Source organism: Zea mays, chromosome 10 (genome assembly GCF_902167145.1).
Source record: "Zea mays cultivar B73 chromosome 10, Zm-B73-REFERENCE-NAM-5.0, whole genome shotgun sequence".
Classification (NCBI taxonomy): domain Eukaryota; kingdom Viridiplantae; phylum Streptophyta; class Magnoliopsida; order Poales; family Poaceae; genus Zea; species Zea mays.
Window position 1 is genome coordinate 78,411,018 of NC_050105.1, and position 14,208 is coordinate 78,425,225.

Sequence of the window (14,208 nt, forward strand, 5' to 3'; positions counted from 1 at the left end):
CTCTGTGATAAAAAAAAACCGGGCACGGTACGCCGCACAGGCCACCTGCTCAGTCCGTGATCAGAGCAGAGGCCTGCTGTGCTGATCTCTCTACCACAACATTGAAGATTAGCGGTGAACGCAAGTCACCAGTCCAGATTTCGGGCTGACGGGCTGGCCCGCGGGCTTAATTTTAGGCCCGAGCCCGACCCGAAAATATTGACGGGTTAAAAAACACGGCCCGAGCCCGCCCAACACACTGGCCCGGCCCGACCGGGTCGGGTTTTTTTCGGGCGGGTCGGGTCGGGTCGACCGGGTCGGGTGGCCCATGCTCAGGTCTATCTTGAATGGAGGTGGTTGGGGTTGTATTTATAGCCACCAACCACCTCCTAGCCGTTACTCCATTCTGCTGAGCGCGGACGGTCCGCGAGCCAGGTCCGAACGGTCCGCCCCTGTAGATCAACGGCTGAAAATGCAACGGTCAGCAGTAACGGCTATATCAACGGCTATATTGCATTTAATGCGTCGTCAGATGTCAGACAGAGCTAGTCGCGGACGGTCCGGTCGTGCACCCCGGACGGTCCGCGAGGCCCCCTATAATTCATTTCTCCGAACCCGTTACCTTCGGGTTTTTCGGTTTCTTACCGACCGGACGGTCCGCGCCTGAGGCCGGACGGTCCGCGCGAGGGCTCGGACGGTCTTTGCTTTTCCTCCGGACAGTCCGTAATAGAAACTTGTATTTTTGCATTGGTTCTGTCCGAGAGTCATTCTGGTGTTGCGGACGGTCCGCCGCAAGGGCCCGGACGGTCCGCGCTTGGCCTATTTTTCCAAAAAGCTTCTCCTGTCCGGAATAATCTACGGTATTCCGGACAGTCGATTTAGTATAGATATAGATGAACCTTTGACACCTGTAAAACATATAATCTAGAGCAAACTAGTTAGTCCAATAATTTGTGTTGGGTAATTCAACCACCAAAATTTAATTAGGAACTAGGTGTAAGCCTAATTCCCTTTCACTTATTAACAGCTAAAAGTGGACACTAGCTAACAGTTTCTAATTAAATTGGTTCAGACAAATGAAAGCTAACAGTCCTCGGACCCAGAAACTAATGAATGCATTCAAACTCCATAAAACGCAGCAACTCCACCAAGAATTTGATGAATGCATAAAAAATTTGAGAAACAAAAAGACATGTCGCAAGGGCCTCCACTGCTGCCCATCTGCCATTGCGGAAGGCTGTCGAGTGCACACAACATCTTTATATGGTCTGCATCCCCACACATTTCCATGAATTGAATGTGTCAACATATTTCGTTTGTAAAGCACACAACAAATTTTGTAAAGAAGCACATGGCAGATCTACATGTCCATGGTCTGCGTCTCGCAGTGGAGACAAAACTATAGTGATGTATGCAGTTGTTGGGAATGCTAAAGTTTTAAAATTCTCCAATAATCTACCTTGCACAAGCGAAAATTCCCAATATACATATCTATAGCGTTGGAGGGGGAGAAGAGAGATTAATACCTGTAATATGTCTTGCTAATGAAGTGGTGATGATGTCTTCTTCCTTGAGCGCAACTGCACGCACCCCTGCTGGAGCTAGTGGCTACCGGTACAGCACGCACCCAGATCTCAGCACGTGTGCCGTCCTTATCCAAATATCGCCCTTGTGCCCACACCGACGCTACTCCGCTCTTGCCTGGCCCCTGCTCACGCACGCTCGCCGCGCGCACAGGGCACTGCCTCGCGGCCGTGCGGTCGTTCAGCGGCCGGATTGGCGCGAGCTCCACACGCCTCCCCAAACACACACGGCTGATTTAGCAGGATTGGCAACGGTGGCTAGGTGTGGGTGTTCCTCGGCGGCGGCGGCTATTCATGGTGCGGCGGCTGACTTAGGGTTCTAGTCTTGTGAAAAGGTGCAGGTCCTGTGACTAATTTTGCCCGCCAACAATTGTCATGTCGCGCGCTAGAGAAATTGCCCAATGCTTTTTATGCCGACTGACGGTATAATGCTATTGCTAGTTATTGCCGACGAACGAAGCGACGCTATTCACATATAAATATAGCGACGGATATTCTGTCGGAATATAGATATATACCGACTCACCATCTGTGACAATTTGTAGCGACTGACAGTTCGATGGTATACCTCTATTTATAGCGACAGTAGTCCGACGCTAATTTAGTGTTGTGGTATAGTGTATATGGCGGTTATTTTAGAATCAGATGTGAACATACTATTTTCACTGTCGATTTTCTTAACAAACCGCAAGTGGAAATAGATTTTCACTGGTGGTTGTGTTAAGAGACCGTCAGTTTCCACTGTCGGTTTATTAAGCCAGGCCTGTCTATTTATTTTTACTATCGTGCGGTAACTGAAACCGTCAGTGAAAAGTTTTGTGTGCCGCAGACTTAAAGTTCTTTTCTACTAGTATGGCCTAACAGATTCTCATGAGAAACGTGAACAAATTTAAAAACCATGGTCGTTTCCATGTATGCATTAGTCTTAGTTGTGAGGACGAATAACCATATAAAAATCAACAAATTTCTCAGAAGAGACTTCATCATAATCTTAGGCTTTTTGTGGGTCCTTTTTAGCTTTTAAAAAGCCAAAAGTAACCAAAGACATCGACTCTTACTCAAAGCCAGATAGAAACAAAATTTGGCTATTATAAATTTCATAAAAACAATGTAGCAGGAGTACTTGCTAGCCTGCTAGGAATGAGGGGGAGTGGACAGCCTAAACTCTACTGGTCTACTACTAAACTCTCCATTCCAGCCTACTAAAAATTGATGTGACTTAAAATCCTTTGTTTACACAGCTCTCCCTTGTCTTTTGCCAAAACATGTACGCTTTGTCTTAATTTATATTTTGTTTGACTTTTTATACCAAATTTGACGTCTTATTCAGTTTTTTTACTAAAAATTAAAAATTTAAAGTTATACTTAAAATATATTATATAGTAGATAGTATCACAATCAAAATTAACAATAATTCTGGATTTTTTAAATAAGACGAGTCAGTTAAATTTAGGATAAAAATGTCAAACGAATTATAAATTGGAATGAAAAGCGTATTAAACAAACATACAGTATGGCACCTGTTGGACACCAAAAAGGGCCTCGCGGACGGTCTGGCCCTGAGGCCGGACGGTCCGCGGTCCGGGCAGTCCGTGGTGGTGGCGCGGACGGTCCGCGCGTGCGTAGAGTCAGTTAGGGTTCCAAATTTCTCGCGGGATTTGTTACATAAAACCGCGGGATTAACTCGGGAAACAGTTTGAAGCGGATCCAGACCTCCCCTTTATATAGATGAAGGGCTACGACCGATTGAACCCCCCAACAATCGATCAAATCAAGTCTATTTCTCGTTTTTTACCTTATGCATTAGGAGTAGCTCTAGTTTAGTTCTAGTTTAGTATTCCAATCCTCAAATTCTCCGCTTCTCTTCGACTCTACGTCGATTATAGGAGTCTAGGTCGGCCTGCCGAGCCTAGACAACCCCTAGGATCTCTCCTCCCCGTCGGGGTCCCTCCCGGGAGCGAGATCCAGGCGCCGCCGGCGACCTTCGCCGTCCCTGCGCACGCGCGGACCGTCCGGCCCCAGGGCGCGGATCGTCTGGCCCGTCAAGCAGGGAACCCTAGCCCTGCGCCAGGTCGCGGACCGTCCGGCCCCTGGCTGCGGACCGTCCGCCCCTGTGCAGAGAGCACCGCCGCCGGTTCTTGTTAGTGTTTGGCGCCCGAAAAAGGTGTCAACATACTTTTGGCGACTCCGCTGGAGACTAGGTGTCTAGATCTGCTTAAAATCATTTAGGAAAAGGTTTGACCCTATTTCCCTTTCACTACCCCAGAATCGTTTTCCTTTTCTCCTGAGCAAGACCCTGTGTTCACCGTTGGTGTTGTGGACGCCTACACTAAGGCCTTAGGGAATTTCGTGAGCAAGCCAGGAATTGCCCGGAGTTGCAACATTAGTTCTAAGCAAGTTAAGTTTCAGGGCCCACGAAATTCCCTCTCTAGAAGGTGAACGCAAGGTCTTGCCCTTTAAAGATTTTGCCATTTCTTTCCTTCCAAATTTCCCCAGCAGCCACTGAGAAGATCTCCATGAAGAATGGAAGACCGAATAGACCTCTAGCCTGTTCAAGCATCTTGAAAAAATGGCAAAATCTTATCATCTATATAAAGTAAAGAAAGATTAGTTGTTTGCTTACCGGAGTGTGAATTGTTTGTTTTTCTCAAAAGGCCCAACAACTTAATTTTCATGCAGTTGGACTTGACCACGAACCTTCTTGGACAACTTTGTCTTTTCTTCTGCTCCTATGTAGCAGGATTAAGAACCATGCACTATTGCTTCAGGCACAATATACTTCTTTTGGTTTCTACTGGGCGCTGATATTTATACCTGCTTACAAGTTTTTTGGTTTGATGCTTATGTTCAATCTAATAATGTTTATTGGACTGACGATGCATTTTTGGTTTGTTTCTCTTATTTTTACATGTTGTTATCATTTCTACTACCAACAACTTTCTACATGGAGGGTCCATGGGCAGCTATGGCCACAACAGGCTTCTTCCTTGTTGTCGCAGTCACTGATTGGCTAGATGGTTATATTGCTAGAAAGGTATGCCAAAAAATATTTTTCTGAATTATATGCTAGACTGGGTTGTGTTCCAGTGTGTTTTAAACTCATTTTATGTTTCATGATGATCTGGTTTATATAAAGATGCAGCTAGGAACACCTTTTGGTGCATTTCTTGATCCTGTGGCCGACAAGGTTTCTTTCTCTCTGCTGCCCACCATTTTCTGGCTTGTTTACAACTAAACTAAGACTATCAGTTCTCGGATGAGCCACTATCAGGATTTAACTTAATCGCTCTAATTCTTTGCTGCAGCTTATGGTAGCGACAACATTAGTTTTGCTATGCACCAAACCTTTGGAATCATCACTGCTCAATGATGGGCCATGGCTTCTAACAATCCCTTCCATTGCTATCATTGGAAGAGAGGTAGTTACTCAGCCAATCTGCATTTCCACTTCCAAAGTATTTAGTGAATTCATTTGTTCATTGTATTTTTTTTGACTTGGTGAGGAATCATAAATCTGGAAGGTTCAGAGTGCGGTTTCAACTTATGTTGACACATGTTTATGTGTCATTGTCTGCTTAGTTCACATTTTGTTTATCCCTTAACATTACAATTGCCAGCCTGGTCATTAACTTGGTGCTTGTAGTATCAGTTGCATGCATTTGTACACACTATTATATATGCTTATAACTTTATGAAATGGAAAAGTGTTTTGGAATCTCTACCACCTTGGAGCCAGTGTGGCTTGCCTCTTTAGTATGATGGAGTCATTTCACCATGCAGTTTATTTTTTGGATGAACACTAACTACATCTTATCTGTATATGACCCCGATGTGGCATGGCATTTTTGCCTCATCCCGAGACAAATACATTGTTGGTAGCTTATGGATTTCCAGTAACGAGTAGAGTAGCTTCGATCTGGGTTTAGGGTCGCATGACTTGGTGGCTACGTACATCTCTCTGTTTTTAATAGATAATGAAGTCAAGATTTGTTGCGAGAACCAAAAAAGTACGCTAATGGTTATGAGGTGAATAAAGTACCCTGCTATGAGTTTGAGATAATTCAATGTTGTGTGAGAAAGAGCAAAACCTTGACGAGGATTCCCTTGTATGAGATAATTTCATGTGATTCTAAACTGAATGGTTATACTCTCTCTTCTTTTGATTTGGCCACTTCTATTTTCTCTGTTTTGTTATAGCATCAAGCTGATTTGTGTCTAATTTATAGGAACGATGTTAGCGAAAGTCAATTTAATCTGGTGCTGAACATTGAGTTGCAACAAATCATCGATGGAGACTGAGTCACCGCAGCCAGAAACCACTGTCTCAAGGTGCTGAACATTGAGTTGCAACAAATCATCGATGGAAACCGAGTCACCGCAGCGCAGCCAGAAACCACTGTCTCAATTTAAGGAGATTTTCCATCTATGTTTGTTAGAAGGCATAATGCCTATTTATCTCTTGTATTCGAACATTTGGCAATTAAGAAATAGAAGATTAGTTCCCCAATATCCCATCTTCCTAATCTCACCTTTCACGGCTTCTGGGGAACAATCACTTGCTATTACTGACTGACATGTCCACTCCTCATATGTTAGATATTGGTGTTGATATATATATGTTGTTTGTTTTCATGTAATTGTTGTGCACTAACATTTATAGAATAATCTGTATACCGTCGCAACACAAGGGCACTCACGTAGTAGAAGAAGATGACGAGATTGGCAGATAGGGTCGTCTATCTCTAAGAGAAACTGACAGTATTTTTTTCTCTCTAAAAAGCCATAACTGTCTAACAAATATCTTTTAGCTTTTATAATATCTATAACTAGTCAGCACAACTATTTTTTAAAAGTTCCATCACAATTAAAAAGAGCCTTTAGTAATATAAATAAATCTGCTATCGTCATAGGAAACTGGCAACCATCAACTCAGAAACACACGCTAGCGGCTAGCACTTCTCGACGAAACACCACCAAAATTTGGCTGGAGAATTGAACGGCTACAACAACGTGTCATATAAAAATACTCTATAATTCAAAAATAAGTATATTTTATATGGTTTAGTGCATCGATAAAATTTTCTGCTTCAACAGTAAAGTCTTAATTCTAGATTATATAATAGTCCACTAGATTTTAGTATATCTGATGCATTTAATATAGTGCCCTATATGTTTTTGATAAAATTTTACAAAATAAGACACTGTTGGAGTAATTTTTCTAATGGAAAGTCATATATTTCAATTTAAGACATTAGTTTGAAGTATTGTTGGAGATGCTCCTAACAAACTGAACTTGAAAAAACAACAGTTATTACAACCTTTTCATCAGATTTGTTCTGTATAAACGTCCCGCAACAAATATCTACGAAACCAACACACGGTTCATCACAAAAAATTCCAAGAACGTGACATCACACACCCAACAAACACTTCATTCTGCAAAACTTTTGGCCTCATCCGGGCCGTCTGATAAGACGATCAGACGGTGCTCAGTTTCTGGATCGGCGGAGGCACACGCGGCACCGTAGCGGCGGCTGAACACCGCCACGCTGCAAAGCCTCTCCCGTTCCTTTTTTGCAAAGGCGTGGGGATCCCCTGCACTTTCCGCTGCCCTGTTCCATCTTCATCTCCCCTCCCCACATACCCCTGCTGCCGCACCCGCACGCACGCACACAACAGCAGCACAGCGTCTCTTCCTCCTCCCAAAACCTCTCTCCTCTCCCTTTCTCTGTCTCTGAGCGTGTGTCTGTCTGTCAGTGAGTAATAAATGGCAGCGAGCAGCGTGCGTGGCTGAAGGCTGCTGAGCAGAGCAGGGCGAGCGCTCGCTAGTCGGCTAGTGCTGTGCTGTGCTGTGCTGTGCAGCGGTTGCTCCTCCTGGTCCTGCTACTGCTCCGCTCTCCTCGTCGCTTGCTCGTCTTTTTTCCACACTGGTAACTGCTGCACTAAACCCTCCCAAACCCCTCCCCCTGTACGACTGGTACATCATAAATCCATTCCTTTTTTATGTTCCTCGATCGCCTTCTCCCTGTTGAGATTTCAGAGATGGCGCCGATCAGCTGCCCGGTGGAGTGAGCTGGTTTCTTTGTTTTTTTATTATTAGGGCGGATTTCTTTCTCGCAAGGAGCAGGAGGAGGAGGAGGGGGAAAGGTTTGTCCGTTTCTTGCGAGAGCCCGTTGCAGAGATCCAGCCAGGCAGCAGGATTCAAGAACCTGACCTTTTTGTGCTCTACTCCCCGAGAGATTTTCACCCAAAGTTTGGTCCTTGGAGCCGATTCGATCCCTGGAAACAACCAAGTGAAGGTGCCGCAAATCCGTTGTGACTGCACAAAATCCCAAAACGCCTCTGCCACCTATCTATTTGATCGTTGGGAACCTAGCTCCATCCATCTGAGCCAAGAAAGCAGCAGCCGCAGGGCGGAGGGGAGGGGAGAGGATAGGAGAGGGCGTCCTCTTCCGAGCAGCCCGCATTGCCGCCTGTCGATGAGTGAGCGCTGCCTCCGATGCCGTCGGGGTGCTCGGTGTCCAGTCTCGCGGCGCGGTTCGCCTTCTTCCCGCCGGAGCCGGCGACGTACGCCGTCCGGAAGGACGAGGCCACGGGCCGCCTCGTCGCCTCCGGCGTGCCGCGGGACAACGCCATGGACGTCCTGCTCGTCGACACCAGCAGGGGGAACAAGGTGGTGGCCTTCTACTTCCGGAACCCCTGCGCGCGCCTCACCCTGCTCTACTCGCACGGCAACGCTGCCGACCTCGGCCAGCTGTACGACCTCTTTGTGCAGCTCAAGGTCAATCTCAAGATCAACCTGATGGGGTTAGTAGTGCACTATGCTTCCTGCCCATCTCTGTGATCTTGCAATTCTTACCTTTCAGGGCTAGTTTAGCAACCTTATTTTTTCAATGGATTTCCATTTTACCATGGGAAAATGAGAATTCCTTGAAAATGGAGTTGCCAAACTAGCCCCAGTGTTTGTTGTACTAGGTGCATTTATTATGCTGTTCCTTAGTTTCTATCTATCAAATGCTATGTTCCATGATCTGTTTAGGTAAGTGTACTTCAGTAGTAATACCTGTCCTATATAGGATGCTCTGCCCGGACATGCCATTGTTTTCTATTTGCTGGATTTTAGCCGCGCGGGAGGGGGGGCGCTGGTCGGGGCTACTGGAGAAGATCACTTACCTTTAGTGACAATTTTTGTGCGAATTACTGACGCTGCATTGCATAGATCAGTTCCGTTTTGCATGTGTAGGGCGGTGAAAGCACTCCGTTACTAGAATTGGGGATATGGACGCGGTTATTCTAGTTTTTCCGCGGCGGTTTTCAGTGAGTGCAGAACTTTTAAAAGTTCCGAGAATGGATTATGACGTGTGCTTCAGTTCTGCCGTTTCTTGTTCCGAATGTAGAACGTGGTATCAAAGAAGATTCAGTTTATATGGCTGCGTATGCGTTACTGGTATGAATTGGGGGGGGGGGGGGGGCTGGTCGGGGCTACTGGAGAAGATACACTTACCTTTAGTGACAATTTTTGTGCGAATTACTGACGCTGCATTGCATAGATCAGTTCCGTTTTGCATGTGGAGGGCGGCGGAAGCACTCCGTTACTAGAATTGGGGATATGGATGTGGTTATTCTAGTTTTTCCGCGGCGGTTTTCAGTGAGTGCAGAACTTTTAAAAGTTCCGAGAATGGATTATGACGTGTGCTTCAGTTCTGCCGTTTCTTGTTCCAAATGTAGAACGTGGTATCAATAGAAGATTCAGTTTATATGGCTGCATATGCGTTACTGGTATGAATGGTCGTCAAGGAAAAACGTTAAATTTAACCTTTTCTGTTGTCGATATACTGCATGTCACTATATCAGTGGGCCAAAGTTGACTGTGTCTTCATTCTTTGAATAATTGCGTCATTTTTGTTTCACTAAGATGATGTGGTGTTTTCGGTTTCATCGGTCTGCTCTTAAGGTAAGTTATAATGTTATGTAGAACACGCTGACGTGATTGACTGTCTTCTTCTGTGATCGCAGATATGACTATTCTGGCTATGGTGCATCTACTGGCAAGGTAAGGAAGAACTCTTTTTTTCAAGTATGAACTATGTAGCACCATGGACATAATGTTTTTTTTTCTAGAACACGCAGGAGCTGCACATCTTTATATTAGAGAGAGAGAAACAGGACTTACATCCATAGCCAAAACAGAAAAAGAAACAAAAGAAAAGGAAAAACAAAAAGGTTACAGATGAGTAAAAGGATTAGATCCGATATTACTCATGGAACTAGGGAGACCAAGCTGACCCAAACTCCTGGCGCCCTCTAGGAGCCAACAGGAGAACTCATCACTGAAATGCTGCTGTACCCTCTGAATGGAAGGACGATGGACATAATGCTGATGAGTTGAAAATTAGAAGTGGTGGTGAATCGCTGATTGTCTGTTCCAAACACTTCTCTTAGATCTTATTGGCCTTTCAGAACTAACACATATACCTTTGCAAAAAGAAAAAAAAAACTGACACAGATAAATAGTTATCTAATCTGCCTAGCTACAGATCTTGCAATTTTGCATTTAGTCTCAAGATTCAACGTGCTATGCTCAAGAAATGTGGTTTTAGTTTTACGTTACAGGAACATAGTTTATATACCTACATGAGAAGATGCTTTTTGGCCCATGCCTGACTGGTGCATTACTGGCACAGCATGGCCAATGCATCTTCAAAGGTTGTTCAGAGATAGCAATGATCAGCATATTTTTAGATTCGAACCTTTTTCTTTTCAGCCATGCATGCCATTTTAAAAGTGTCATACTACAGTTTTAAGAATCAGCTTTTGCAAAACTACATGCATGAGCAGTTTATTCCATTCAGGTCCACCTGCAGGCTTCATGGATGTCCAAACTATCCATCTCACTGCTGTGGCATGATATGCAGGTTGTTTCAATGGAATGTGGACCCAACATGTCATTCCCAATTCAATGCAAAAAAGTTTTTTTAAGCAAAATTTCGTGATATTGTTTATATGTCATAAAGTTGAATCAAGGTTTTTATGTTCTGACCTAATCTTACGTCATTCCTGAAATTTCAGAACTAAATAAGCAAACTTTACTCGTTTTCTTTTGTTTTTCCTGTTTTGTATTTTAAAACTCCATGTAGTCAGTACAGTAATAATTCCTGACTTATGAAACTTTATTCATCTTAAATTTCAAATTATGTTTTGGATACTGGATTGGCTGATATATTGCTATATGCTCATTTGAGCTAAGTCAGATTCCGTGTTCAGTTCGTATTGCTGCCAGGTTCCTGGTATTTGCAGTTATCATACACTTGCATCCTTTCTAGAGGATTACATTTCGGAGGGCTGGACCTTATGTTTGTTATTTGTATGCAGCCAAGTGAAGAGAATACATATGCAGACATTGAAGCAGTGTACCAATGCTTAGAAACTGAGTATGGGATCAGCCAGGAAGACATTATCTTGTACGGACAATCTGTCGGCAGTGGACCAACATTACATTTAGCCTCTCGTTTGCCTAGATTGCGTGGGGTGGTTCTCCACAGCGCTATACTGTCAGGCCTCCGTGTGGTTTGCCATGTGAACTTTACTTTCTGCTTTGACATTTACAAAGTAAATAACTCAAACTGATTCTCTTTTGCAGTCTGCAGCTCTTATGCTTAGGGTTACCCTTTACTAATGTCTAGCCAAAATTATTTCTGCAGAATGTCAAGAAAATAAAAAAGGTCAAATGCCCAGTGCTCGTTATTCATGTAAGTGTTCTCTAATAGGATATCTTGCTTTTGTCTATTTATATTGCTTGTGTGATTGGACAAATAGCATTGAATTTCAACTAACATGCACTGGTTTCTTAGCTGTGAATTTCTCAGCAGTGCCATCTTTTGTACATTTTACCACTTTAGCATCCCTTCTGATGGCAGTGTGCTGTTGTTGTTCCTGCTACACTACTCGTGTATGTATTGGAGCAGTAATGTTATTACTGGCAGTAGTAACATTGAATCATTTCATTGCTCATTACACACACTAGTGCATCACGGCATCAAAACATCCTTTTAGTAGAAAAAAGCAATTTCATGTATACCTTTGCTGTGCAGGTTCAGATATAGTCATATAGGAATCAAAGATATGAACAGTTCGAATCTATTTAGAAGAAAATCCATTTAATATCTGGAATCCCTTTGATCACGTTCTCTCCTCTGAAATCTTGCTACTCCTAGCAGGACAATTCATCAACATTGGTACCATTTTCTTGGTGCAGACCTTGTGCTGGAGCCTCTGACATGAGTGGGGTCTATAGGAAGGGATAAACCGAGCCAAGCCCAAGCCTTCCCTCGGTAAATGCGGAGAGGCATCTTTGAACCCGTGACATGGTGCCAATCCTTGGCTTATGAATAATTTCTTTAAACCAAATGTTTGAGCCTATCTGTGGCCTCTTACATAGGTTTAGATAATGGGGGTAACCTCCAGCCTCTACACTAACCAGGGATGTATACAGTATACAGCCATAAGTAGATGGAAAAGTATACAGGTGGAGGGGGGAAACAGCAGAACTACAAGGTCCAGAAACAAAGTCTTCATTCAGCCTGTTCATTTTTAATACTCAACCCTGCCGCTGCAAATGAACACTTGCACAGCACTGTTCCTTGTGCTGCTGCAGCCGCAGCTGGCTGTTCTGAACAGGCCCAAAGCCTCAGCTAGCGAGGAGTTAAGTCAACTGAATCCATGCCCTTTTATGGGCTGGGATGTCACTAGCAGTTGTAGTAGTTCCCTACATGCCCCTGTGGGACCTCACCGACTTGATTCAGCCTGTAACCAACCCCAAAGAATAATTGGGCATTGGTAGTCCTTGCGTTAGTGGTCGTTGGCCTTTCGCTGTTCATCCAGTCATAGTGAACAGCTTATGTTGTCTTGGCTGAGCCCAACCAAATTTATAACCATGTCAAGCTAGTAGGCCCAAAAGAATCGGGAATTTTTTGGCCCAAATTTTGCACAGGCCTAACTGAATCTAGTCTGAGTGTGTAGCTTGTTTGTTGCTGCCTGCAAGTACGTATTCTTAAGCCTGTGACCTCAAAACATGAAAGACCAAATCTTTAGGGTCTGAAAGCCACCAGTTGACATGAAGCAGTCTTGTTACCAGGCTCTTACAGTAATAAATCTAGTTTCCCGCCTGTCTGCCGTACTTATATATTCCACTTGACATGCTCTTACTTACTCACAGTTTTCATGTTACTGATTGGTATCAGTCTGCCATCGTTAGTTAGTTAGCTAGCTGCACAGGTCAATAGATCATAGGTGTTCTGAGTTTTACCTAGATCACTTGTTCGATCAAGGATATCTTATATTTGGGATGCTGATTTCTATTACTTAAATTTTGTAGACCCCGATTAGGAACAATCAATCATGAAAACTGTGCATGTGTTTGCCAAAAGGGTTGCTTGCGCTGCACTTGAAATTACATCAGAATACATCGCCGAACAAGTTACACCCGCTGACTGACGCCTTGCAGGGGACGGACGACGACGTGGTGGACTGGTCGCACGGGAAGGAGCTGTGGAGGCTGGCGAGGGAGCCTCACGACCCGCTCTGGATCAAGGGCGGCGGGCACTGCAACCTGGAGCTGTACCCGGACTTCATCCGCCACCTGTCGCGGTTCGTCCGCGAGATGGAGACCGTGACGACGAAGGCCCGGCTGAGGAAGATCCGGCCGGCCCTCCACCAGCTCCGCAAGAAGGCGGCGCACCGGGCAAGCACGGCGGCGACGACGACCACCACCACCACCTTCACCGCCAACTGCTGCTGCCGCGTCCGCGTCCGCAAGCCGACCTGCCCCAGCTGCGGCTCCTTCGGCTGTGGCTGCTGCGGGCCGCTTAGGAGCTGCCTCGCGCTCCGGTTTCCCAGGTGCTGCCGGCCTCCTGCTGCCTGCTTCACCTGCGGCGGCTGCTGTTGGTCATGCAGGTGCAGGAGCTGCTTCAAGTGCTGCTGCTGCTGATGATGATGTTGAGACGTGCGTCAATGAGTGCCGCCCGCCGATCGATCCCTGCGCGCGCGCGCGCGCGTATGGTATAGTGAAGAGGAATGACAGTGGTCATGGGATCCCTGCTAACAAACCCTTTAAACGCCGTAGACTATAAAAAAAACCTAGATTTGAGCTGGTGGCTGCTGAACGTTGTATTAACAGATCCCAGGACTCCCCGCCGTTTGTGGTTCCTCTCGTTGTAGTTGCTTGTCAGATTGGTGATTCGTCTCATTATTAATCCGTCTGATGTTTGTGGAGTCTAGAGCAATGCTAATGCCTGGACTCGCTGCTCAATCATGGGGGCCTCGCCTCGCCGCTCGCATTCATGGTCATGCGTGCAGAGAGGGGATTCAGGAACTGGCGCCACGTTAATCATACAGTTCCGTCGCGTACGTACCAGTACCACCACCATACAGGGGGGAGGGGACAGCTAATGAAATACGTAATGATTCTGAATTCTGTGCACAAGGCCTTGTTGGCCATGTGAGGGAAGGGGGCATTGGAGCATTCGGCTGCCTGTGCATTCCAGTTCAGGCGAGAATGGGAGGCGGCAACGGAGCACGACGACGATTGATGCACCACGCCACAGGCCACAGCGCAGTCGCTGCAGGTAGAAGAAGGAGAACAGTGTGT

At 45.3% G+C, this 14,208-nt stretch overlaps 1 protein-coding gene and 1 long non-coding RNA gene across 3 annotated transcripts; both read left to right on the forward strand.

Annotated features, from left to right (window-relative positions):
• The first annotated feature begins 4,550 nt into the window (after positions 1-4,550).
• On the forward strand, positions 4,551-4,957 carry LOC103641256 (uncharacterized). The gene is made up of 3 exons (XR_560200.3): positions 4,551-4,596; positions 4,699-4,749; positions 4,868-4,957. It is a non-coding gene; the product is annotated as an uncharacterized lncRNA (long non-coding RNA).
• Positions 4,958-7,161: 2,204 nt separating this feature from the next.
• LOC100191431 (uncharacterized) lies at positions 7,162-13,837 on the forward strand. Of its 2 annotated transcripts, XM_008663092.4 has the most exons (7): positions 7,162-7,492; positions 7,663-8,369; positions 9,579-9,615; positions 10,415-10,477; positions 10,935-11,171; positions 11,264-11,311; positions 13,066-13,837. In XM_008663092.4, the coding sequence occupies exons 2-7, from the start codon at positions 8,062-8,064 to the stop codon at positions 13,546-13,548; spliced, it is 1,176 nt and encodes a 391-aa protein (XP_008661314.1). In that variant the 5' UTR covers positions 7,162-7,492; positions 7,663-8,061; the 3' UTR covers positions 13,549-13,837. The 2 variants fall into 2 exon arrangements, with proteins under 2 accessions (XP_008661314.1, NP_001130336.1); NM_001136864.1 differs by lacking the exon at positions 10,415-10,477 and having other exon boundaries at positions 7,253-7,492; positions 13,066-13,805.
• The last annotated feature ends 371 nt before the right edge of the window (positions 13,838-14,208 follow it).